General features: G+C 36.7%; 1 protein-coding gene across 5 annotated transcripts in view; it reads right to left on the reverse strand.

The window, feature by feature from the left end:
* Positions 1-26,775, reverse strand: part of sbf1 (SET binding factor 1) — a 45,234-nt gene that overhangs the window by 11,218 nt on the left and 7,241 nt on the right. For 2 of the 5 annotated variants that reach the window (XM_043236353.1, XM_043236350.1), the window contains exons 2-23: positions 17,503-17,588; positions 17,230-17,367; positions 16,917-17,042; positions 16,131-16,241; positions 15,136-15,189; positions 13,427-13,456; positions 11,027-11,132; positions 10,710-10,842; positions 9,488-9,596; positions 8,648-8,761; positions 5,864-5,941; positions 5,578-5,691; positions 5,368-5,496; positions 5,185-5,283; positions 4,156-4,360; positions 3,780-3,892; positions 3,495-3,644; positions 3,216-3,284; positions 2,698-2,859; positions 1,560-1,822; positions 1,184-1,356; positions 984-1,057 (exon numbers count right to left, since the gene is read on the reverse strand). In XM_043236353.1, coding sequence (XP_043092288.1) covers positions 984-1,057; positions 1,184-1,356; positions 1,560-1,822; positions 2,698-2,859; positions 3,216-3,284; positions 3,495-3,644; positions 3,780-3,892; positions 4,156-4,360; positions 5,185-5,283; positions 5,368-5,496; positions 5,578-5,691; positions 5,864-5,941; positions 8,648-8,761; positions 9,488-9,596; positions 10,710-10,842; positions 11,027-11,132; positions 13,427-13,456; positions 15,136-15,189; positions 16,131-16,241; positions 16,917-17,042; positions 17,230-17,367; positions 17,503-17,588 — 2,636 coding nt within the window. The remainder of the gene's footprint in view (positions 1-983; positions 1,058-1,183; positions 1,357-1,559; positions 1,823-2,697; positions 2,860-3,215; positions 3,285-3,494; positions 3,645-3,779; positions 3,893-4,155; positions 4,361-5,184; positions 5,284-5,367; positions 5,497-5,577; positions 5,692-5,863; positions 5,942-8,647; positions 8,762-9,487; positions 9,597-10,709; positions 10,843-11,026; positions 11,133-13,426; positions 13,457-15,135; positions 15,190-16,130; positions 16,242-16,916; positions 17,043-17,229; positions 17,368-17,502; positions 17,589-26,775) is intronic. The other 3 variants (XM_043236349.1, XM_043236348.1, XM_043236351.1) reach the window with 3 other exon arrangements.

Here is a 26,775-nt window from a genome sequence, read left to right on the forward strand (position 1 = left end):
GAAAATGGAGTCAAAAAACACAGCAAGGTCTCTATCACACTTCACTGCACTGTTCTGTGCTTAAATGAGTTGGAGACGAGTAAATTTGCTCATGTTGTTCCAAACCCATTTTGACTTTGTTCCATGGAAAACAAAAATAGTAGTTTGTTTAGCAGGCGTTCATTTCTTTACGAAAAATTACTATATCGTCAAAACAAAATAATATGTTTGAAAGGACAAGAGCATGAGCAAGTAAATATAACTTTGATTTTAGAGTGAAATAATAATTTTAATTTTTCAATTTTTTTTTAAATACTAAAATAATTTATAAAAAGAAACAAAGTCAAATATATCTGGAATGTCACAAGGGGGCATAAAAAATAATTAAAAAAAATATTAAATCAATGTTCGAAAGGAGATGAGCATGAACAAATAAATGTAACTTTAGTTTTTTTATGTTGAAAAAAAAAAAAAAAACATGTTTGGAATTATACAAGTGTGAAGATATCTTTGAATTTAGTGTGAACTATGCCTTTAAGACTGCCCTGAGGTTATGTACAAGAACAAGACGATTGTGCAATACGAAGGAAATGTCTAGATAAAGTTATGTCAAAACATATGAAATAAAGCATGAAGGGTTTTTGCTGGGGCATAATGATAATGTTGTACGAAGATCCTTGATTGATTGATTGATTGATTGATTGATTCTCTTTTTAACAGCATGCCAGCATCAAGGCTATTTTCCCAAGACCCATGAGAAAATTTCACTTTTGTAAGGAAAGCACAGCAGAATGTCAGACTAAAGTGTGCTCAAAACAGCAGGCCAATAAGACCAGCATGCATCACTCAGGCCACGGTCAGTGAAGCAGTGCGGTCACGCAAACGTACCTGCCGTGGCACTCTGACTCATGGGTGGAGGAGCTGATGTAGGATGTGAGTGGATCTGCCTGGTTTTCTACACTGCATTTCCTGCCCAGCGGAACATAAAACAATGAGTTGGTTACCTTTTGGATGGGCGGCAGTCGCTTGCTCTCCCTGTGAACCGCGTCCAATGTCTCGATGTGCATCTGAACGATATCTAAAAACAACAACAAAAAAAAAAAAAACATCTTAGTATACTAACATTGAAAAAATATGAAATTAAAAGACCAATTATGCACTATGCACACACATTCAATGTTGAGTTAAAACGCAAAAGTTTTACCGGGTATCATTGTGTGAAGGGCCTTCAGGTGTTCGTTGGTCACGCCGCTCTCGTTGCACACTTTGTCAACAAAGCGGTTGATGAATCGGACGACAGAGTTCGCAACATCCGAGCTCTCAGCATCCTCAAAGCCGCTCTCTGTGTCGTAGCTCTCAGCCATGCTGCCCGCAATACTGAACGAACAGAAAACTCAATTAGCGGTCAGTTTGTTGGTTTTTACTTTCATTTTATTTTATTTGATTTTACTGAATCGCATTGCGTTGCATCATATTGTATTGAGTAGCATTGCATTGCTTTGATTTGCATTACACTGAATTGCACAGCACTGACTTTGATCAAACAATGTGTTTTTGTGCCTAAAAACAGCAGCACACACCTGTTGGTGACGTAGCTGTTGCTGACGCTCTCCACGTCTCCCAGGCCGGTGTTTCGCAGCAGGCGGTTCTTGCTGGTGTCGAGCGGCAGCAGCAGGTAACTCATGCGGTTGGCGTAGTGGATGGCCTGACTGAAAACCGTGCTCTCCTCCTTCTGAACGCGCTCCTGCTGCTGCTCTTTGCTCAGCGTTGGCCACAGGCGACTCTGCTCAGACGCCAACTCCAGGGCACTCAGCTGCTTCTGACCCCCAACCCCATCCACATCCTGAAAGAGGCAGAAGTCACGGGTCAAATGCAATGCTTAAAACTAAATACATTTTTCATACATCCATTTTTTGTATTTTATTTCCCATAAAACGAAGAACATACATTAAAGTTCAAAGAACTGGTGAGATATTATTTAAATATATTACGCTCAGGAAAGCTGTAGTTATGTTCAGCATTATTACTCCAGCCTTCAGTGTTACATGATCCTTCAGAAATCATTCTAATATGCTTAAAGTAGTGGTACCCAGCTTTTTCCTGCATATGTTTCCCATACGCTAAGCGTGGATGAAGTTTTTGGACATATGTAGTATTGGAGTATTTCTGTAACAAAAATCTTACTCCCGGGTTCATACAAGTTTGGTTTTTTTCCATTAGCTTCCTAATGAACCCAGCCTTACGTGCAGTTCGTTTTTCTGGAGCAGCAACAGTTTCACGAGTGCATTTGTTGATGAACGTTTTATAAACAAGGCCCAGTTTGACGCTGGATGTGCACATCGTTTAATACTGAAAGTTGGAGAGATGCTTTAAAAGACCACGTCATGATTCAGAACTTCAGACGGTAAGTGAAACGGCATCCGATGTCTGCTCTGTTGCAATCCGCGCAATTGCTTGTTACTCTTTAGCTCCACCCACACGGCACGCCTTGTCTCCAGGAGCTCTGCTTTTTTCATTACGATAAAACTAAAAACACCATAAATCTAAAGATTTTTTAGAAAATACGTAGGCTGCATTACTACTTTATAGGTACTTCAGATTAACATGAGATTGGGTGAAACTGTTATGTATCCTTTAAAATAAAATAAAAATGAATAAAATAAAATTAATATAAAATAAAAAATTTTAATTAAAAAACAAATCAATAAAATTACTTACAGGGCCGGATGCGTCTCCCTCCTCTCCATTCTCCAGGTACAGTGCTCGGATGTGTTTCTGAACGTCGCTGTAAAACATGGCCTCCCAGAACTGCATGTTCGTCCACACCATGTGCTCCTGAACGCAGCTGTAGGCGAACTGAGTGATGCCTCCACCCAGTTTCTGTAACAAAAACAGACGCTGTAAATTCACAAGCTGAGAAAATTCCCCCCTTTATCCAGTACTTTATTACAAAAGAAATGCAATCAGTCATCAATATTGACCTTTTCAAAAGTGAAGTGTATATCTGCATGTGTTTTCCATTATTAATCTGCAATCCAAGTTACTTTCCAAGTTATCCAACTACTTGACCTAGTTAACATATTTAGCTGCAAGTGCAACAAGTCCTACTCTAGTCGAAGTGTTTCCTCTTCTTGTCTCTTAAAGATTCCCCGTTCGTCTTGGTAAAGCGTTTGTCTTACTATAACTTAACTCAACTTATAGCACACCTACAAAAACTCATTCACATCTTCACTCACCCGGCAGAAGGCGGTGACCAATGGCAGGAGGGCAGCAGCAATACCATGTTCATCCATATGCGAGCAATCCTGAAAATATATAAAATAGATGCATATTTTATACTAAGACACTAAACCATTCGAATAATTTCAATTTATGGAGGCATATGATGATAACACAATCAACAGCGATCATAAACTAAACCAAAACATCATATTTTCCACTTCCTTATTGCAGCGCAACATTCTCATAAACGCGCGGTGTGTGATTTCTTGAAAGAAGACACTGCTGTGTTTTACCTGCAGCGTGCAGTTCATCATTCGGACGATGTAGTCAAACTGTTGGTCGTCTAGAACGGCCCTGTTCTGCAGCACGTGCAGGTTGAGCTCCTGGGTCAGACAGACGCGCGCCGCCCGACCTTTCAGAGCCCGTAACACCGCCGGCATTAACTGCAGACATAAACAAACAAGTCAACGCGCACCCATATACACACGAATACACTCATGTCATAAAGGCTTTAGCAGAAACAGACACCATAAATCTGGGTTATGTTTAACAGAAAAGCATAAATAGGAGGTGCGCACCTTCTTGGCTTCCAGCATCTTGCTGTCGAAAATGTATGTGATGCAGTTCCTGACCACCTCTAACCTCCTGGCGCTGTTGGCCAGAACATTCCCGTTCCTGTCCACTATGTCAGCTAGAATCCAGGGAGATGAATGTAACGAAGATTAAAACAAACACACATCACTTAGAGTACGACAAGTTTGTTTAATGTTATATGTGTATTTTTTTCACAAACAGCATTTAATTTTTTTCCAAAAGTATCATTTTTATGGTCCATGGCATTTTATTTTACACAGTAAATTTCATTTTTATGACTGGATTCCGCGGCCGGGTCCAAGTTTTTTTTTTACACATCACAGAACTCATAGGCCCTATACATCAGAATTGCGACCTCACCCAGTGGAGGTCCGGTCGGCACCATGCCCTTCAGTTCGGCCTTAACCACAGGCGGGGCGGTTCTGAGTTTTGCCGTCGCGTGGTCTATAAAGAGCTGCACGGAGACCTCGTCCAGCTGCGGGAAAGAGGTCTGCGGGAGCCGGGATTGTGCGCTTTCAGCTGTTCTCTGAACTCTGTGCATGGTTACTGCCGGGTATGGGTTTTCCTTAGGTGGAAAAAATTTGAGACATTTTGTGTTTAGAGACAAAATATAACTATGCTATAACACAATTCAAAAATGTAATAAATGTATTCACATTTTAAAATTTAAAGCACAAAATACAACTGTTTTATTTAGGCATCACAACTATGGAAATTTGCCTAAATGATATTAATGTTTGTAACACTTTAGCATAGGGACTGATTATTTTGACTGTTTGTTAGTATTTACAAAGCACAAATACTGCATGACCGTATTCTACATCCATAATCCTACCCAATACTTGAACTTAACAACTAGCTTATTAACTATTAATAAGCAGCAAATTTTAAGTTTGAGGCAGAAGTTGTAGTAGTAATAATATTGAGTATAGGACTTTAAAATTAAGTGACCTTAGTTATCAACATCAATTAGCAACAGTCCACACACTATTTACTTATTATGCACTCATCCCATAATAAAGTCGATAAAAGTAGATATTTTAAAGAATGCTTAATTGCTGGTTTTGGTTCCAGTTGACTTCTAGTGTATTTTGTGTCCATAACATAGAAGTCAATGGGAACAGAAACGGTTTGGTTACAGGAAATCCATTTTTTTATTGTTTCGGAGAAGCGAGCGAGCATTCGGAATGATTCATTTGTGTGAAAGTTATACAAAAAAAAATATAAAAACCATTAATATTGGTTATTATCTTATATTGTGCTGATATCACTGACTGCAAATATTCTTTATATTAGTTCAAAACAAAAGTTTGGATATTTTAATTATCCAATTTTGGTGATTCAACGCATCACGTGACACAGCTGATAAGATGCATGAATTAAACGTACATTTTTGAAAAGCTGATCAGCCAGCTCCTTAATATGCCTCATCACTTTGTGATGATCTCCTGTCTCCTGTCGAATACGCGCCACCTGATTTGCTATGAGCTACGATGAAAGAAAACAAGAGAGTAAGGATCAATAAACACGAAAAGAAGACATCCTTCTCAATTTCCTTACATCTTGACTTACATCATCAAACAGGTCTGTGGCCCGGTACGGAGGACCCCGCTCGGACACGAACCCAGCGAAGGCCATGCCGTCCAGCACCTTCATCAGGAAGTCATCCTCAGCTAGTGCTCTCTGCCCCAAAAATGCAGCCTTGAGAAAAAACAGCAAGCTTTAAAGGCCCGCCCATGACTTTGCTGGAGCGCTTGCGTCTGAAATGCGTCTCTTTAGTACCTTATGGAAGCGTATGACGGGTTCAGGGTGGATGCGAATTATATGCAGACACCATCGGTAGCCCTGAAAGAGCTGCGCGAACAGCCACAGGAAGACAGCGCGGATCTCCTTATCCTGCAGCGCGCACAAAACAATGACACTCTCGTAAAACAATCACTTCCTGCAGTGTCACGTCCACCCAAATGGTTTCAGTGTCAATACAATTAGCATTTCCAGACGTGATGTCAGACGCTGATGCTTATTCAAGCGGGTTTACAGACCGGAAATAAATGACAAATCATTTTACCTGAATTTTAAGTGTGGATGGTTGAACGGAAGATGGAGGAAAAGCATGATCAGCCACTTCCAGCTCTGGATCGAGAACCTTTAACACACACACACACACACACATATCAAGATTATAATACCGTACACTACTTGATTGCCTGCTATATACATCTAGACACTGATAAGCCATGACTCTGACGTTTTCTTTTCTAAGAAATTACCCCAAGTAATACAAATACAATAAAAATAATGCTGCATGCAAATATTTGCTCTGACATCGATTATGCTTGCTAGATGATTCATCACATGAAATTAACTTTAAAAAGTTAAAGCTAAACGTTTCCTTTGAGTTTTAAGCAGATTAGAGATCAGGATACAGTGCTACTGTATTATTTATGTACTAGTAAAGTGTTTATTAACGTTAAAGTTATCTATTTAATGTTTTCTTCATTTTAACTAGTTACAATTTTATGTTACGTGATTTGCCATGTTTATTAGTCGTGTTAAAATATTTTTATTGTTTTTTACATTTTTGATATTATTTTTAGCTCTCATTAGCAGCCAAGATAACATTTCTATGTTTATTATTATTTTAATGTTTTAATGTAATATTTATATTTTATTGTATTTTAGTTTTAAGTGAACGAAAACAAAATTCCTAATAAGTTATAGATTTACTTCCTTTAACGATAACAACACTTTTCACTTTTATACTAGTACAAGAACCGAAAAATATTTTTAGAGTCCACTATTTCATTCAGTAATAAATGCACTGATTTTTCATTGGTGCATCACACAATTCTTTTACACCCCGACCAACAATGCCACCATTTTAAACCTCAAGTCATAAATCATTTTAATGTGAGCCGCAACAGTTTAAAACACAATGTTCGCTGTGTTCATGACAAGACAAAACAGCAATAAATCACGCATCTTCCTTGTTATACTGAGCTTCTGTTAAGCGACAAAACCATTATTCCGTCGGTGGTTTGGTTTCGCTACATTTGTACACAAAATCCTACTCCACAAAACTGCATTTAAACATCGAATATGATCCGACGGACTACCCATGCTATCGCTTTCAGTGACGACAGAAAAATACTAGTAAAAGCTACTCATGTATTTATTACCGCGACTGCATCCAAACCCGGCTAGAAAGCTGCTGTCCGGAGCTGGAGCTAATAACAAAACTCACTTAGCCGATTGAAAAGGTAGAGGATTAGGCACAGGACATGGCAGTTGCCTACACAACTATCAGAAGCATCTTTAACCTTACGATAAAGAGCACCGAGGATCGAAACGAAGAAACCCTGCATTTTCCAGGCAATTAAGCAGATGAAATGGGATTATTACTGAAGCGTGGTCCTCTCTTTTTTTTTCAGCCGTGATTATCATCTCTCTCCCTGAGGGGATGCGGTTATGTGAGCCCTGCTCACTCAAACATGCATACGCAACTTCAGCCCGGGATGCTGTGTCTGCCTTGGCGCCAGAGACGCTCAGCAGTGACTGTGGGACTCTGGGCTCGTTTCCAGGGGGGGCAAAATGTGAACGCCACACACACGGACCTTTCTGTGCCGGTTTAGATCTAATCTAAACAAACACAGACAGACAACCGGACACTTTTAGGTATGAGCACAGAACGGAAAACCCTATTCGGTGTCATTTTCCTGAAAAGAAAGGCAACTTCCTTTCAGAAAAGATCTAGGCATAAAAGTGACTCATACTTCATACGGTAAAATTGAAAAGGAAGTTTTCGAGTTGTTGACATTAAACTGGCTTAGCTTGAATAAAAATGTGAGGGAAAAATAAACGGAACAATTGAATCCGATCATCTTAAAGCTGATATATTGAATAAAAAAAAGAAAATGGCATACGGAAATGAATAATATATTAAATATCAGCTGAGATTAAAATATTTTTGTCATTTATTGGTACAAGTAAATAAAATACATCATTTAATAATAAATGATTTAAAAAAAAAAAAAAAAAAAAAACCTGTTAATGGCCAATAATTAATCTTGTATAAATTAAGGAAGCACTAAAGTATATCTAAGTATAATTAGATATTATAGCAATCAATATGGCAAAATATATTTTTAGCAAAATCAGTTTTTACGAAATAAAGCATGGTTTAATAAACAATAAACATATGATACTAGTTCTACTATGTTAACATAAGTTTGTTGTGCTAATTTATTTTTTTCTTTTTTTGGAGAATTTAATGGGAAAAATGTTGGTACGAGTATATTAGAAAACAGATTAAAAATAGTTAAATGAAATACTAACTGCCATCAGCAGGTAACATGGAAAACCTCTATCATGTTATGCCAAAATAAGACAATGTCTAAGAATTTACACATTTCTAAATTTAGATCCAAAAGGAAAAAACACCTTTGAATAACATACTGACTCATAAGTCGAGTGCTTTATTGATTCTCAAGAAGAAAGGTTTTTTTTTTTATATATACAATATTGCCCTACAATTGCAACTACTAATTAGCTGACTGTAAAATCCCTATCAGCACTATGATCTTACTCGCGGTAAGTAACTTAAACAAGGAAGTACGCATGGTTGAGTAATGTGTGCCGAGAATCATTTACCTACCGCTATCACAAAACCTCATTATGACAAATATTTATTTCATGCGTTGTTATAGCCCCAATCCATCCGTTAAACTCTTCCTCGGTTTGCTGCGGTTTGTCAAATTAGCTTAATGTCAACTACGACATCTTTAACTCTGCGAGTGGTTACTCAACCCCTGACTGGCATGCATCCACCAAACGGGTAAAACCAGTCGGTTACCATCGAGATGGCGGTCTGCGTGTGATGAAGAAGCGGCTCGGGCAGCAGGGATATGTGGACACACTCAGGAATAGTGACCGTCCCTCCGTCCAGGTCTGCGATGATCACATCGAGCTGTGAATAAAACCAAGTAAATACGGACCCTTATTGTTTTGTATGGGCAGATGCAGAAATATGCACGACGTCAACTCTGAGGGAGGCTTTTAGGCAAGATCGAACCGGTTAACTCTGACACACAGAGACGATTCAGCCTTTTCTGACAAAAAAAAAAGATTAGCCAATGAGAACTCAAGTCACTGCATGTAAACGTTAAAGAACATTCAACTTTTCCTCGCGAGCTTAGAAGTACAGAACAGTCTAGTAGGTGTAATTTTTAAAGCAAATGGTCATTTTTACCGCATTCGGCACAAAAAAAAAAAAACGGGGTGATATTTGTTCGATAAACATCAGAAAAACGGGTCAGGAATTTCCCACTGAGAAGATTTTATTACTATGGAGGCAGAAACTGAAAGAAAATCTGGTCAAATTCAACCCTATCAAATGAACTTTGATACAAAAATTTGATAATACAGTATTTAGGTTAAACCTTTTAGAAAAACAGGTTGGAGGTCTAAATCTAGACTAAAAAAATGTGATATAATTAGGCAGAAAAGCAAGATGAATTGACAGAAACTAGCTGCCATGCACCGAGAGCATGGAACGCTGTGCTTTGTTGCATCCGTTTCATCTTGCACTTTATGCCAGATATCTGATCAAACCTCATCTCAAAAGTCTAAATGTCCCGAAGTGTGTCGCATTATGTTCTCCGTTTCACGACATGAATAAAGAGAGAAATCTCACCAGCTCCTGGGTCTCGGAGCGAAAGTGTGAGTTGACTCCTATGATGAAGGGCGTCGGAGTGCTGAGCACCTCCAGCAGCTTTCCCGGTAAGATGGGAACATAAGTGAAACTGGAGAGAGAGGGAATAAAGACATGGAAGAGGTGGAGAGGGTGATACAAATTAGAAAAATTGAACAATCTCTTCAAAGATATGTTTTAACAAGAAATAATAAATGGGATGTAATATGTTTTGTTGCCGTTTTTTAATCAGGGTTTATTATGCTTTCGCATTTTGTATTTTTATTTGTAAAAGACGACAACAATAAAGCTAAATATAAACAAAAATATATAAATATATATATACACACACACACACACACACACACACATACATATACATATATACATATACACATATATACATATATATATATATACACATATATATATATATATACATATATATATATATATATATATATATATATATATATATATATATATATATATATATATATATATATATATATATATATATATATATATATATATATACCTATACATACATATTTATACACAAAGAAAGTTTATATAATTAGGCAGAGTTACTACTACTACTAATTAACATTCTAATAGTTAATAATAATAGTAACAGTGATTTTTTTTTTTGATGTTAATAATAGTAATAAACTATTTTTATAATATTACATTGCTGTTATTTTATTGTTATTGCTATAATAATATTATTACACTAAATATCACAAATAAACTAATTTAATTTAATTACTAGGCGTAGTAACAGAGTAGAGCAGTAGTCAATAATCAATGTCATTAATAATAATTCTAGTTACTATTAAGTAGTAGTAATAATAAATTTATTTTATAATACACGGCACTACTAATAATTATTATTATGGTTAATAATAATACTAATAACAATTAAAACTGTAAAAATAATGTTGTTGTTGTTGTTATAATAGCAATGATAATACTGATGTTGCTGTTAATAATAATGATACTATTATGTTTTATTATTATTTTATTATTATTATAAATTGTCAATTATTAATTATTCTAAAAAAATAAATACATAAAAAAAAAAATAAAATAAACCAGAAATGTAAATTTCACCTTTTATTTCAAATAAATGTACTCAAATCTTTTTTTAAAGCCAACCATGGCATTAAAAACAAGGAATCAGTATGAAGCAAATTAATTGGGCGCCAGGACGTTCCCTCTTTACCTGTACTTGAGCGGGAACATGATGGCCAGCAGAGCTCTGCAGGCGTCCGTCAGACGCTGGTAGCTGCTGGAGAGGAAGAGGATCTTGTGCTCCGTCAGAGCAGCGCAAAACAGACACAGAACGTTTACAATTCCTGCAAAGAGAGAGAGAGAGAGGTCAGCCGAGCCTAAAAATATCAGCCCCACTTCCTCTGTTATTTATTTAACAACACAAGGTGGAGATTACACCGACCACATCTGACACTTGACACCAACTGTTGCTGTTTTAATGAAGCTGATTTGCTGTTTAGCACCTAAGCCTGCTGCCGATTGGCTTACCAAGCTGTCTGAAAAGCTGGGCCACGCTGCAGCCGCTCACAGGCAGGGAGTCGTTTATGGGCGTCTGGATAACTTGCCTGTCGCCCGCGCCAAGTGTTATGGTCCTCTGCAGAGACGGAAAGAAAGATACAGACAAAGAGGTGGGGAGGAGAGATCGGGAGATGATAAGAGACATTAAAATGTGTTTTAACACCTTTGAACACCACCACCGCAGCATTATGGAAAATATTAAAGTGTGCACGGCAGGCTGAACGTGGGGTGAGCTGAAGACAGGAGGTTATTTTTACAGATAAAAAAAAAAGGAAATCAAAGCCATTCGCCATATATAAAAAGCACCCATGAGAAAACAACGAACAACAGAGGGGTTTTTTTGGGCAATATCCTGTCATAAACAAGCCACGTTTACATACAGTGGTGTGATAGCTACAGATGAAAATAATCAGGCTGAGGGTAAGAATTTGCTGTTAAGAACAGAATCACAAAATATTAATACCGGGAGCATACAAAGTTTTGCATATGTGACCCGGTACCACGATATTTTATGAAATTGACATTTATATAGCATCTGAAAACTGAACGAGATGTATATTTTGTTAGGATCGGACGCTATTTGGCAGACATCAGTTAAGTTCATCAAAAATGTATTTTTAACATTTATGGTAGATCATGGTACATGATCTTTACTTAACATCGTAGCATTCTTTCAGCATGAAAAAAAAAAAAAAAAAAACAACACTTTACTTGAAAGAGTGGTGCATAAGACTGACACGTCGCCTTTAAAATCATGACAAGACACGCATGAAAATGAAGGAGGTTTTATGCATGTTTATCGCAACTGTCATTAGGTGTCACTTAGTTATGTCAATTTTATTGCAAAGGTGGCATTGTTTGAGATGCCTTTGTTATGACAACTTGACGTAAACCAATACACCATAAAACCTCCTTCATATTCATGATGTGTCACACCCCTTCAAGTAAAGCGTTACCCAATTTTATGGTCCGGGGTAGAAAGTACAGGTCACATATAAGATACAGTAATGAAGCATGTTAAGAGTGACGTCTTCAAACATTAGCTGGCTATTATAAGATGGTAAACTGTCAGCAAACAAACATCATTCATGTTATAATTAGTCCAGAATCATCCACGCAAACCCACACGCCGCTGTTTATGCTCATTTTAGGACAGTTCATTCAGGTGGAGGTCAGTAAGCATCAAGAAACCAGTCCTTTTAGAGTAAAAGTCAGGACAGGAAGTAAAGAGGTGGCTGTAAATGACAGAGGGGTGCAATGTCATCACTTCAAACACAAGCGTTTAACAGCCTTGCATTACGAGCACGTGCACGTTGCACACGGTCATAAACCGCTTGCTGCAATGAAATCTCATGACCGGCCCAATCCAAAGCGATAACGAATGCAACTGCACAGAAGCGGCATTTGCAATCATGCATTCATGACGACTGAGTTTTGAAGTTGAAGTTTTCCTTCCTAATACAGGAATTTGAAAAGAAATACAGCAACGTTGTGCAATACGCATTATTATCTGTCTTTCTGGTGCGTCACAACAAATAGCAGGATTGAAAAACAAATTAAACTAAATTGCTAATTAAACTAAGTCAAATCTAATTTTGAAACCTATTCGCAATAATTTTTTCAATAATTTAAATGTTGAAATGTTTAAAACAAAATATATTTAAAATAATAAAAAAATGAATTAAATCAACTTAAAAGCAAACCAAAGCATAAGTCATTATTTATTTTGAATTATGTTTAAGTCATTTATTTTAAAATACATTTACATTTATCTTTAAAATGTTTAAAATGTAAAAAAAAGAAAAATAAGATAAATACAAAGTGTTGTTCCGATTTTATATATTTCTATCTTAACAAATATAAAAAAAAAAATTAATATGTATTTATTTCAATTAACCGACTTGTTTACCTTAATGTACTGTTAAAACAACAAAAAAAAGCTAAAGGGGACAAAAATATCCATTCAATTTATCAGCCTCATTAGTTTATCATCCTGAGATGCATTTCTCAAAAGTATCAAAAGTCTAAATTAACAGTAGACGTTTAAAAGCCATTGGCATTGGTAGTCTTTACTTTAAGCTTGCAAAGTGTCTAGGAAGCGCAGCCCTGATGCATGTTAGTATGTTGTGTCCAGGCCTCCAGCCTTTAACTTGAGCTAGTGCATGCTTTCAACAACAGCAACGGGAGAGGAGTGATGTTTTGACCCAATCTGTGATTGCACGACAAGTTAGTCACATACTGGATGGCTTTTGATCATATATTCTGTGATCTAATCGATTCCCCTGACGTTTAGTTGGTGTGGAGCAAAACAAAGGGAATAGCAGGATTGACAGTGAGAGAAAGAGCTGAACGAAATCAAACGAGGCGTACCGAGCTCTCCTCTCTGTCGTCCTGGCCCGGCTAGATTAGCATACACAGCAACACAAAACACAAACCATTAGACACCAAAATTTACAGACAATACAGTAGAAAAAAAAAAAAGAGGAATAGCAAAAAGCAAACAAAGAAATACATGACAAGATGCAAAACACAAGGCTGTGATGATAAAACATAGCTGTGAGGGCAAGTGTAAGAATTATGAAAATAAGGCTGGCGTGTTAACAAGTAAAACCCTTCCTGAAACAGAAAGTGAGCTCTGGGAAACTCTGACTTGCATAACAGATTAGATATTACATTGATGAGATGACTTCTGGTATGGCCGTATTGATATGGATTATCTTGCAACTGGCAAAATAAAACGTGTTTTACTAGGCATCGCAGTCAAGGGTCGGGGCAGTAAAACATGCCCTTCAGGAAGTCCAAAATAACAAAGAATAACAAAGAAAGAAATTCACAGCACTGCTGCAGGAAAATAAAATCCCCTTATTCACACTTCTGACCAAGTCACACCTGATTATAAAAAGGTAAGGTTTTCTACTAATCCATAATATGGACTCAATGATTGCAAGTAAATCATGAGATAAATCTTTAAATCAATAGCTAAATTACAACACAAAAAAAAATTATATATTATGTTCATTTCAAATTTTCTTATTTGTATTTTATACTTTTTAAATATTTAAGAATTTTTATAGATTTTATTTGTTATATTTTAAATGTACAAATGAAAGAATTTGGATTACAACATTTTTAAAAATGTTTTCTAATAATATTAATATTTATGATTTATGAGTTTTTTCAACTGAACCATAACATGGCCAAAATTGTAAGATTAAGATAAATCTTTAAGTCAACAACTAAAATACAAATATAACATCTTTATATAAATGTAATATTTTTTAATATGTGAAAAATCGTTCAATTCTGAACAATGAATTTATTACTTATTATTTTACTGACCTTGGAACATAAAAAAACATTTATAAGGTTATTTATAAATAAATAAGTAAATAAATAGACGTTCTAATTATTTTTACTGTTATATACTGTTATATGCTAAACTTCTGGCAATTAAAAGAATTATCATCTGCATTTTCATTACAGCCTAAGACATGGGTAATTCAATCACAAGCTGAACAATCCATCATCATCATCATCATCTGTCACAATCAACCTAACTTTCAAGTGGAAAGTTTTAACATGGTAGGTTACATACAAAACACTCCCTTCCCGATGCACACAAGATAAGCAGATCAATCAAGAAGAGGCACTGAAGCTGTAGTACGTTGCTTTGCGTGTTTCTAATGCTGTCATTCATACACGCTGCATGTGCTTAGACGCCATCTGCCACAGTCCCAGCCCATATGTTCAGTCCACGCCAACCAGGCCCAGGACGCAAACACCGGCCCCATAAGCCTCTGTGTGTGTGAGGAGGCGCTTAAGTGTTTATCTGCGCACTGTCCCATAAAATAATCAATAAGCAGATGAAAGAAACTGCCACCAAAAAAAAAAATATGATTGATGCATTTCAGGTGCAACTGATCGCAGCCAAAGAATCAGGAAGGAGTAAGACACAACGTTGATTCTCATGAGCAGCAGTGATTTCAATTAACTGAGAAATGCAAAGCGCAGGCTGATTGATTGTCAGGAAGAATCACAAATGGGTTGATTGGTTGAAGCTGCTCGGAGGTAAATGTTACCTGGAAACAACCCAGCAGCCAGTCAGTTAAACTACAAAGAGGGGGGTCATTTATCTGGAACACAAGGGAGTCAGGTTTACACTTCAGGGGAGGGGAAAAAAGAAACGCACGTGAGAAGGTGAGCGTGTTACACAGAACCTAATCGTACTTGAGGTTCGCTCAACAAGGAGATTTCTCGGAAAACAAAGAGAAACTGGACACTGTTTTATATAATGAAAGTGAATGGGCTATCATATAATATAATTTAGACGAGAAACATGTTTATAAGCTAAAATATCTTAAGATAATATATATATATATATATATATATATATATATATATATATATATATATATATATATATATATATATATATATATATATATATATATAGTTTATATTTACCCCAAAGGACTAAAAACAAAACTACACAAAATACAGTACAACAAAAAAAAAAAAAAAAAAAAAAGGAAAATTAAATATAAGACGGAAAATGGAAAAATGTGAACATTTTATGTTAAAAAGTGTCATATTAAAGAAATTCTACAATATTATCTCAAACACATCTAAATGCCCCATTCATCTTCATTATAAGGAAAAAGAGTATCCTGGATATTCTTTTTTTGTTTAAAAAAAAAAAAAAAAAGATGACATAAGATTTTTATAATTTCAATGCTCATTAATGAAATGAATTGGTGAATCATCATTATAAGCTAGGGTTTTCTTTGGTTTGGTTTGTACATGGTAAATAGTATTCAGGGTCACCAAGTGTCCATCATTCTGAGACAGAGGAGGGAACATATGAAGGTTAAGACTAAAGCATCCGTGTCTTCCATAATAGTTCAGATCTTGCTAACTATCCATGATGTCTTTAATCTGTGTTGTCTTCAGAGATAAACACTCATTTATGCATCGATATTTAAAGCCTGTGTTGAAGAGACAATGCATACAGACATTGGACGGGTTTTTTTTTTTAATTATTATTAAAACATGGCAGATTGTGCCACATGCTCACCTGAGAGCCTCCAGCTATAGGAATGATGCAGGTGAGAAGGTTTCCGATCACCGTTTCCATAGGAACGGTGAGGCCATCCACATGAACAGTGTAGATGAGACTCAAGCAGTTCTGCAGAGTAAAGAGACACAAGGTTGAGTTTAAATAAAGGGAAATCTAATAACGTCAAACTTTTACTGCTATATGTTTTTACATTTTATAGATTTGAGACAGGACAGTAAATTAATTTTAAAGGGAAATGGTATCAGGACAAGCTGGGTCTGACAGGAATTGTATTTATGCAAACGTACATAAAATTGGTTTTCCGTTTGACATCCCAAAAACTGGATTTTAAATGTCACCAAGATACATGGCTAACTAAATAAATAAAAATTTTATAGTTTCAAAAGGTATGTTTTAAATGGCAGATACATCCACAGTTACTGCTTTTCTTTTCTTTTTTTATAGTATTTTTTTTTTATTTATATAAAATTTGTATTTTTAAATTTATTGTGTTTATTATTTAATGCAACATTTTGAAAACTTGTTTCTTATATAGTAGTTGTTGTTTTTTTTGCAGAAATAAAAATGTTGCTTTTTGAAATCAAAATAATCCAATATAATAACAGTACTTTTAGCAAAGAACAGTTACCACTAAAATTAAAAATAACTAAATGAAACATTTTAATTGATACACTGACACAAAAAATCATGTTACAATATTGTGAGGGGCAGATAAAACAGTATAAGTCTTACTGTTGCGACCTGACTTGTTTCTTGTTGATTCTTTGTGGGCGTCTCTCTTACCCTAAAAACCTCTGTGTGGTCCAAACGGGACACGAGGACCAGGCTTCTAGGAGCGTATAGTTGAGCGGGCTGGAGCATGTCTGGACTGTCATCTTCATCGGCCTCACTGGGCTCTCCTTTCTGGAGCTGAACACACAAACAAAGAATAAAATACCATCAAGCTGCACCTACAATTACTACACTTCAAGTCACTTAAATGTTAGACGGCCAATCTCTCAACCACCGTAATCCATTTCAACACGGCAGCAAATCCCTCCACCCTTCAGCGCCGCTGCGTCCCGTTATATAATCTCTGCACGTGCTCGGCACAAACCTGAGGGTTCTCCACGGACTCCCAGAAGGTGAAGCAGGCGCAGTAATGGCGCTCGGAGTTGATGTCTGTGAGAACCGACACGAAGAAAGACGGAGGCTTTCTCTCAGGAACCAGCTGCCATCCACTGGGCTGACAGAACTGAAAGAGACGCCACAAAATTAAAAAAAGATGGCTTCATCAGACCCTGTAAAAACACTGGCGGAATTATTTAATTTTGCTGGATCAGTCTCTGAATTTTGGGATATCCTCTGTATTTGTTTGTGATGGGCTTACCAGCTCAAGGCCCTGAGGAAAGGGGTTATCTTCCCAGTCCTTCTCTGGGAAACGCTGGAGAATCCGGCCTTGACCCTCACTACCTCCTACACGAAAACAAAGAGAAACAAAGGATAAATGGACCCATAAGGAATGAAAGCGGCTCATGGAAAGCTTTGCAAATCTGACTTGACAGAAAATGCCTTTAGGTTTAGTGCACAACATGATAACCCCATAAACCTCTGGGGGAAAAAAAGCCTAATACGCTGATAATGAGAACTTCCTGACTTATGAACAAGTAGAGCAAACTTTATTTATGTTTTTGTATTTTAGGCAATGTTAATTAGTCATTTCAAAGTAAGATGAAATCATGTTTAATTTCTTAATGTCTCTCGTGCGTGACTCGTTTACGCACATTAATCTGAAAGAAAAAAGTTCTGCTTTCATAACCTCATACCAAAAGTGCTTTGAAATGACTTAATTTCAAAAAATAAAACAAAAAGCACAAAATATGATATGTAAGAACATAAACAAATACAATAACCAACAATCTAAAAAAAAAAAGATACAAACAATATAAAAACAAACATCAAAACATTTGAGGCTGTATAAAATAAATATGCTAAAGCAAACAATAAAACATATGAAAAACAAATAAAAAGGAGAATAAGACTAATTAAAACATCAAAAAACTTGTGTTTAAAGCTGTAGGAAGTAAGCTGAAAATATTTAAAAAGGAAAAGAGAATACAAAATTATTAAAAAATATATAAATCAACAAATTTAACGAAGCAAACAAAAAAACACTAACCTGCTTCACACTGATACAAACACTGAGAAAAAGTTTTGTTTAAAGATAAAACTTGACATGTAAAATAAGGGGAAAAAAATTACTAACAAAAGCAAGAACTGAATAAAAAAAATAAATTAAAAAAAGTAATGTCACAACAAGAGAGAAGAAACAGCACCTGCCTGGGCTTTTGTCAGCTAAACAAAATTATACAGGCCCACCATAAAACAAACAATGACTGGGAAACAGACAGCACACACAACTTAAATCATTCTGCAGGGCTGCTGACAGCACTCCAAAAGACCATCACTCAGGAATTCTTTTAACATCCTATCAGATATGAGCACGAACACGCACTACAGCTACAGAAGAACAGCAAGCCTTGTGAAACTGAACACAGGGATGGTTTGTGTCGGTTACGCTGGCTCTTACTGCACAAAGGAATCATGGGATTTGAGCCTGAGTTCATTTAGACAGCTGTCCCTCTTCACCCAGAATAAATGAGTGAGCGACCCAATCCCTGTGCTGACGGCACGATGACCAGCAGGACAAGACTTTAAGTGTCAAACTGAGGCCTTATCCAAGAAAAGCCCTCCTTTTTAGTCAAGGACAAAAGGTTAAAGGATAAGAATGCACACTTGATTTGGGCCTAGAACAATATTCTGAAGATTTTTCAAAAAAAACTAAAACACTGAATTTCCCATTCTTCATAAAAAATTTTTTTACTAACTTTATAATTATAAAATAAAAATTAAAATAAACAGAAATAATAAAATGAAATAACAGTATTTATTGTCATTATTAATAAAAGCAGTTTGTTAATATAATAAAATAATAATAATGTTATAATTATGTTGCAATGTTATAATAATAATGACTTATTTTTATATTTAATTTTTCATTTCATTGCATTACAATGCATCACTTTCTATGTGCTTCTGAAACTGGAATAAGCACAAAAAAACAAATAAAAAAGAAGAAGATTGGATTTCCCCCAACGGTGCAAGTCTGCACGTATAAACAGGTGAGACTCTCTACAGGTGAGTGAGTGATGTGGTGCACATGGCTGATGGGGTTAAAATAAACGGAGGTGTGAACGGCCACACCTTCCTCCTTACATCAGCTCGGGCTCATGAAGAGTGTCATGTTTACTCGAGAGCCATCCAGGTGAGCCATAAACAATGATAAACAAATAAACAAAATAGCCGAACTTCAAGCCACTAAAAGCGAGGCAATAAATATCAACAGAAATTCAATCTGACTTCAGTGAATAATAGCAATTTTTGTAATAATAAGAATTCTTACACATTCTGACCAATGTATGCCTTGAATATCATTTTAACTACAGAAATACTAGAGAATTCTCAATACAGAAATACTTATTGGAATTTCCATTACTTTGGATTAATTTGAATTAACTCATAAGTATTTAAATAATAATAAATAACATAAAATTACCTGACAATTTAAGATTTTGCCTTCCATTTATTTCCTCACAGTCTAGACCAACTGGGTGGTAAAACCCTTTTTGGTACAGTTTAAAATGGAAAGACTCCAGATGCAATTCTACTGGATAACAGGCAAAATAATACCTGAAGGCAATCTGGAGCGTGTCCAAAATACACCACAATAGAGCCTATTCACAACACCGCACGCTGCCAAAATTAGCCTGTTGTGAAAATGATCTTTGGATGGCACTGGCCTGGAAGATTAAGCCGGCCGGTGGAGAGGAAGCGCACCAACTTCAGGTGATATTCACATACAGTTGTGGCCCACTGCCAGAGCCCCGAGGCGGTCACTCTAAACTCAACCCCCATTTAGTGGAACCGACATGTTATCGCCGTAGGGTACGAGGGTAGAGTCAGGATTAGTTTCGTTTTGCCTTGCAAAAAAATAAATAAAAAAAAATCAAGACAAGCAGCCAAGAAACTAATCCGAGCCAGAATCAAGCGTGCCAAAATCAAACAGATTTGAGGCCTCCAACGCATTGGGAAATCTAAAACTCGCTTTCGTTTCCACCCATCCTATATTTCGCTGTCTCAGAACGAGAGTGAAAGCGTCTAGATGAGTGAAGGAGAAAAAGAGACGTCCAAGCACAAACAGGCACTGTTCTCCAAACGCTAATTCCCTCATGCCGATTCCAGCATTCCGTGACATTCCGATTCCAGAACTTTGGTGCTCCCAGATAACAGCTGAGTCGGCAAACGAGGCAAGAACTCTCCCGAGGGGAACGTTGTGAAAAGGCCTAAACCCAAATTATCAACTCATTTAGCACATTTAAACCCAAAATGCACAAGTAGGAATGCCGTATGCAAGGCTTTGGACAAGAATTCTGACCTCATTTTTGGACTCTAGGGACAAAACAAAAAGCTTGGAATCAAAACAAGCGAGTTGAGGACAAACCCACAGCCAGTTAGAGTCAACGCGAGTCTGAGAACCTTCTGAAATCCGACAAACAAAAATGGGGTCAGTGGGATTTTATGGAGGCCACATAAACCGTGATGGTTTCTCAACGATCTTCAAATCCACCTTATTTGTGGGACCAGACTACCAGCAACCTTGCACTTGAGATTTTGGCCCTTAAATGGGGTCGTATGGTACATGAACATGAGGAATGTGCTCGGATAATCTGATATGGACATACGAGACTTCAAAAAAAGACAAGGCTTGCTTTTTCAGATGGAAGGCAATTCAAAAGTTAATCTGAACTGTTTCTGTTAGTTTTCTCATCACGCAGCAGCACGAACTGTCCATTATGATTTGATTTTCACCACAAACTTATTACGAGGACAATCCCCTAGAGCTAGCTCTCATTTGCATGGTTCGAACAGGTCCCGACCCTTTACCGCTACAACACACCACCTACTCATTTAATGACGCCTCTAAAGATCTTAAATGACCTGCTTAAAACCTGTTTATAGGTTAAAGTTCAAACAAATGAATGGGCCTGATTTATGTAAACTATAACCCTGGCACGCAATTACAAATCTCTCAAATCTCATTCATGCAATTTGCATATGTATACATTCAAACACTGGTTACGAGACAAATGCCATAATTGCAGTCTCACTTGACATGCTTTGGCAAATTTAAATCAATACTGTTAAAAAAAAAAAAAAGAAAATCAACTATATAAAAATATTTCAATCAATATTATAAATAAATTAATATCATTAACATTGTGTATATACATGGGTCAAAGATGATGTCCGGAGCATTTGTTAATCGCTGTGTCAAAAGCCATATTCTGTGGTCTAGAGAAGAATGAAAATCATACGCATTCGATATGACAAATAATGACAGGATTTTTATATTCGGACTAGCCCTACAATAGAAACCACAGATTCAACCGCAGTTTAATTGACGGCCTTTACCCATCAATTCCTTTAAACGGCGTAAAGGTGTCATCCACGTCTGACAGACACGCAGCCTCCCTACAACCTGAATGATCACATTTCGAGGCACTTCCGCTTTACCCGGCTCTGCTATGACTCACTAGCGCGTCTGTTTATTAACAGGGAAATTTCACGCTCTCCTTCACACAGGATCTGAAAGAGACGCCACGAGACAGTCACACCAGTCAAAGCAGGTGAACTGAAACCAAAGACAGGTGACCAAATACAGCAATCACAAGATTCTATCAAAAAAAAAAAACAACACAATGAGGAAATTAATGCACGCCAACAATGTGGCACTCATGTTTTAATCACAGAGATGACGACTAAACTACATGATCGGGTCATGAGTAATACCGACTTCCTTAATACGCAGAAAGCGCATTCTGAAGCAACTGCGCCTGTGCCCCGCAGGAATTCACTATCACGCTTGCGTAAGAGACACGCAGCGTGGTTGTGACTGTGTTAGCGCATGTGGGTGGGGTGGCAAAAAAAACGAGTATGTTGGCTCGCAAAGAGAATAGACTGGGTCGCATTATACAAGCTCTCAATCGTGCAAAGAATGCGTTGAAGTAACCCGCCAATTTTGCGCTCTGGTCTTAAAAGCCGTCTCTTCGGGAGCTCAGCGTAGATTCTAGAGAAAGGTTTGGCGACGTGTCAAAACCAGAAAACCGCAGCCTGCTCCTACGGCCCCGCGGGGCCCCGCGTCGTCAAAACAGCTCGTCGCTATGGCTGCCAGGACCTGAGAGGCCACAAGCTAGGTGGGCAGACACAGGAAGCTATCAACCACCATCTATAGCAGCGGTTCTCGACTGTTGGGTCGTGACCCAAAAATGAATAGCGGGTCTGTTCGAAAAATACAAAATAAATGTAAAAAACGGAGAAAGATACATGTGAGGAGAGTGAACATATCATTTAAAGTAGTGAAGAGTCTGAAGTGTGTGTTGCGTATCAATACATACTGTTGCTCTCCATAGATAGTAACACAACTAAACGTTTCACATCCTAGAAAGGCAGCTAAAACAGTCCATGTGACATCAGCGGGTTAACCGTAATTTAAAAAGAAAACAGAAATATATGACTTTATACAACTTAGTTCCTGCATTGCGGCACGGACACACGTCAAACACTAATACAGACGAAAAACTGTTGAATAAAGTCTTTTTTTTTGCTTTCTTTGTTGTGGCTCAACCGATAAATCGGCGCGTGACAACACCGGTTGCGCATTTCCAGCGTTTCGCTTTCACTTTTAATTTTGCTGTTCCCATTTCCCTCGCTTTTAAATAACCTAGTTCGAATAGTCTAGCTTGTATCACCAACAACACCATCTTTCGCAGCGAGCTTGCTTTGTGCACAAAAATTATTCTCATATCTTAATAAAATTGCGGTTGAACCACGGATGTCACATGGGCTATTTGACCGATGTTCTTGCTACACTTTTGGGTCTAGAATGCGTCTACGCAGATCCAACACTGGATACAGTATTGTGCTTTTCATATTTAGTTCAGGTGAACATCAGATGACCGGAAAAGTAAAACGTACTGTTTTTGATTTTTTTTTTTCGACAAAATAGCAAAAAGAGTTATCGTCCAAAACAAAGACATCAGCCAGATTTATATTTTCACACAAGACAAATACTAGAGAGCAAATGGGGCTCAATGCACCTTGTATTAATTCAGACCCAACTCTTGGCGCAGGTCATTCTGGGTGGACTTGCAATGAGAGAATTGCATGTGCCAAAATCCGCTGTTGCTCAGGGATACAGAGAGTTTTCTTTTCTTTCTGTGCAAAAAAAAAAAAAAAAAAAAAAAAAGAAAAGCTCTTCAACAAACTCACATCCTTCCTGCAAGCCAGCAGCCACCCGTCCCACAACCGCATTCAGCCCGGGCTGCTTTTTCGATAGAGGAAACACTCAAAGCTCAAGACAATTTACGCACTTTTAATAGAGAGACCGCTATTTTTGAACAACAAAACAACACCTTATCGCTTCTTTGAAAATGAAAAAAAAAAAAAAAAAAAAAAAAAAGTCATCATCAGTTTTACAAACCCTAACATTTACCATTTGTTTTCCGGGCCACAAAGACGTCAGCGATGTGTGAAACTGTGGTGCTCTCCTGTCTGCGTTCTATGCAAAGACCTGCGGTTTTGATATTTTAAGTCGGGCGCTTTTCAGTGGACAAGTACCCGTCTTTCCGAAAACTCCTAAAGAGCTTAGGCGCTTCTAAGACAAACTGATGTCAAAGCCTGAGACATAAATCGAGTTTTATTTAGATTGCAGATAAACGCTCTCACAGACACTGACACAGAGGCATTAACCGCTGCGTTAACAAGGATTAGGGCTGGCTGAAACACATTACAAGGATTTTTATTTGGCCATTAAGTTTCCTAAAGGTCACATTAGTAGACTAGCTTCCACCCTGACACCCTCACTGTCATGTGGCAGACAATTATGAGTGTCATAACATACTTTTCTTTTAGTTACTTGTCAACATAAGCGTATTAAGCTGTTTTAGCAAACGTAGGTAAATATGTATTGTTTTTAGGTACATGTATTGAATATAAATTAAATGTAGTAGTCATAGTATTTTAAATATTCTTGTTTATTAATAAACAACTGTGTTAGAAAATCATTTAATTATTTTTTTTTACATATGTTTTATATTAAATGCATAAATATACAAAATCTAATTTGTAATAATGGTTGCTTGATCAAATGATGGATAAGTAATTTAAAAAATAATGAAAATATATTTTAAATATAAATAAAAAGGCTAATTTCATACAAGGATACGTAAACGTTTTACAGCTACTATATTAAATTATATTCTTGTCTTTATTAGTGAAAATAATACGGTAAAACAAATCTTCAATAATGTTATTATTATGTTATTACAATTAAGTATTATTTTTGTGTTTACTAGTGAAAAGTAGTGCGTGAAAACAAACCTGCAATTATTTTAACAATGTTTTTACCTTTATTTTATTGCATTGCATTGCATCAAAAGTTCTAAATTCATTTTGCAACAGTGGGTGCTTGGTCAAAAGACGGGATAAATAATGAAATGAACAAAAAAAACCACATTGTAAATAGTCAAAATGCTAACAAATGCATACATCTTGCATACACTTTTGGCAAACCCTACCAAGGATATGCACGTTCTCTCTCTAACTAATTTCTTCATCACACTAAACAAACACCGACTCCCCTTCTCTCTCTCACACACTTAATATATTTAACTAACCTCCGGCAGACATCTGCTAAAAGATAAGCAGGTACGCTTTAGGTCCCTTGTACACCTAGTTACATCAATAATTAAACATTGCAAAGGACTAAAGCTCAGCCTGCAACAGATATCCTGCATGAAATGCGAAAAGCAAACCAAAAGAGCACACTTTTGACTCCTTTTGCTTACATAATGCTGCCGTCACTGGACAGGCATTCCACCTCAGCAGAAATTCCAAGCCTCCCGACAGGGTTTGGAAATCATATGGAAAGCAGTAGTGAAATTAGCATCAGGGTTAAGGCCAGGAGAGAGACAGCCAACAGACGTGAGGCTGTGCCCGGTGTTTAGATCAAGTAAACTGATTATACGCACTGGGAATTCAGGGAAAATACACATAGGAGACGAACTAGGACATAAAGAATCAACAGCGTGGCGTAGATGTTTGACGTCTGTCTGACAATCACACCAAAAAAAAAAATCATTAGTTCACTGTCCTCCCACAGCAAACGTTCTGTGAGAAAGCATCCGTGGCATGCCGTCGATTAGCACAAGAAATCATCTGAACTTGCTAGTCAGTGAGAAAAATGACACTTACAATAGAAATCTGTGGGGCAAGATCTGAATAATACGCACCAAGAGAATAGTTATGCAGTTAAACTTTCCTTTTTTTTAAATTTCGAAGTGCCTTACGTGTTTGCACAAACTACACTGAAATCATTTTCTTTGGTATTTTGATAGCAGGTTGCTGATGATATTGATAAGAACATCACTATCAAAGTCTACATTTTAGTTTTAATTTTACATGTCATTTTTTTCGCAACGTTATTTTGTGATTGCCTAGATGTGAAGCCTAAAGCTTCTCGTGCCTTTCACCCAACACTTCAAATTACTGCTTCTCCTGTTGTATTAATAATTCATTGAGTCTATGCTAGATGACTCAGAAAATGTGTAATGCTTGCAAATAATAACAGCCGACTCAAAAGGAGTACAAAATTAACACTCACCAAGCAGAAAATGACAGCTTTAGAGTAAATGACTTCGACAGACCAAAAAAAAAGGTTAAACAAATTGCAAAGATGATAGTCTAACCTTTAAACAATACAATCACAACCAAAAAAAACATGCAAAGAAAAAAAGATTGAATTAAAAAAAATAAAGTACAATAATATTATTAGTAATTATAATATAGTCATTTTATTGTAAATTATTTTATCATGTCTATCGTGTTATTATTATTGATAGCATTATTAATAATAAATATTATTCTTGTTAATATTTGTATAATATTTTTAAATTTATTTAATAAAATATTATACAAATTTTAACAAGAATAACAACAATCAAACAACTAACTAACACGTAATGTTTATATACATATACATGTGATGCAATTTGTGAAAAAAGCAGAGGGTGGAATACTTTTGAAAAGTAAATTATATCTATATATATAAATCAATAGATCAAAATAACCTGAATAACCTCTTAAAGGGAAACCCCCTAAAAGAGACCTTGAAAATCCTACTAACCACATGACAGCAATAATCTTCACTACACCAAGCCATCCAATCAGATCAGTTTTTCTGCAAATGGGTTTTTGTTTTTTATTATTTTCACCTGTGGACCAATCGGATTCACTGCACTTTCTACCAATCAGGTCATGGTGGGCTGCAGCTGAAACCGAGATTAAGACAGAAAGAGTGGGACACCAGACTGTAATTCGTGTCTGAATCCCAACAGCCGTAATGCCAAAGACCCCTACATATAATCCGGTGGGTCAGCAACGAAAAAAAATAGAGGATTTAGAAGAATTACTTCCCGCAAACCCCATAGGCATGTGGAGAACAAGATCTTCAGTCTCCACCCGAGGGGTTTGGGAGGGGGAGAGG

Source organism: Puntigrus tetrazona, chromosome 4 (genome assembly GCF_018831695.1).
Source record: "Puntigrus tetrazona isolate hp1 chromosome 4, ASM1883169v1, whole genome shotgun sequence".
NCBI lineage: Eukaryota > Metazoa > Chordata > Actinopteri > Cypriniformes > Cyprinidae > Puntigrus > Puntigrus tetrazona.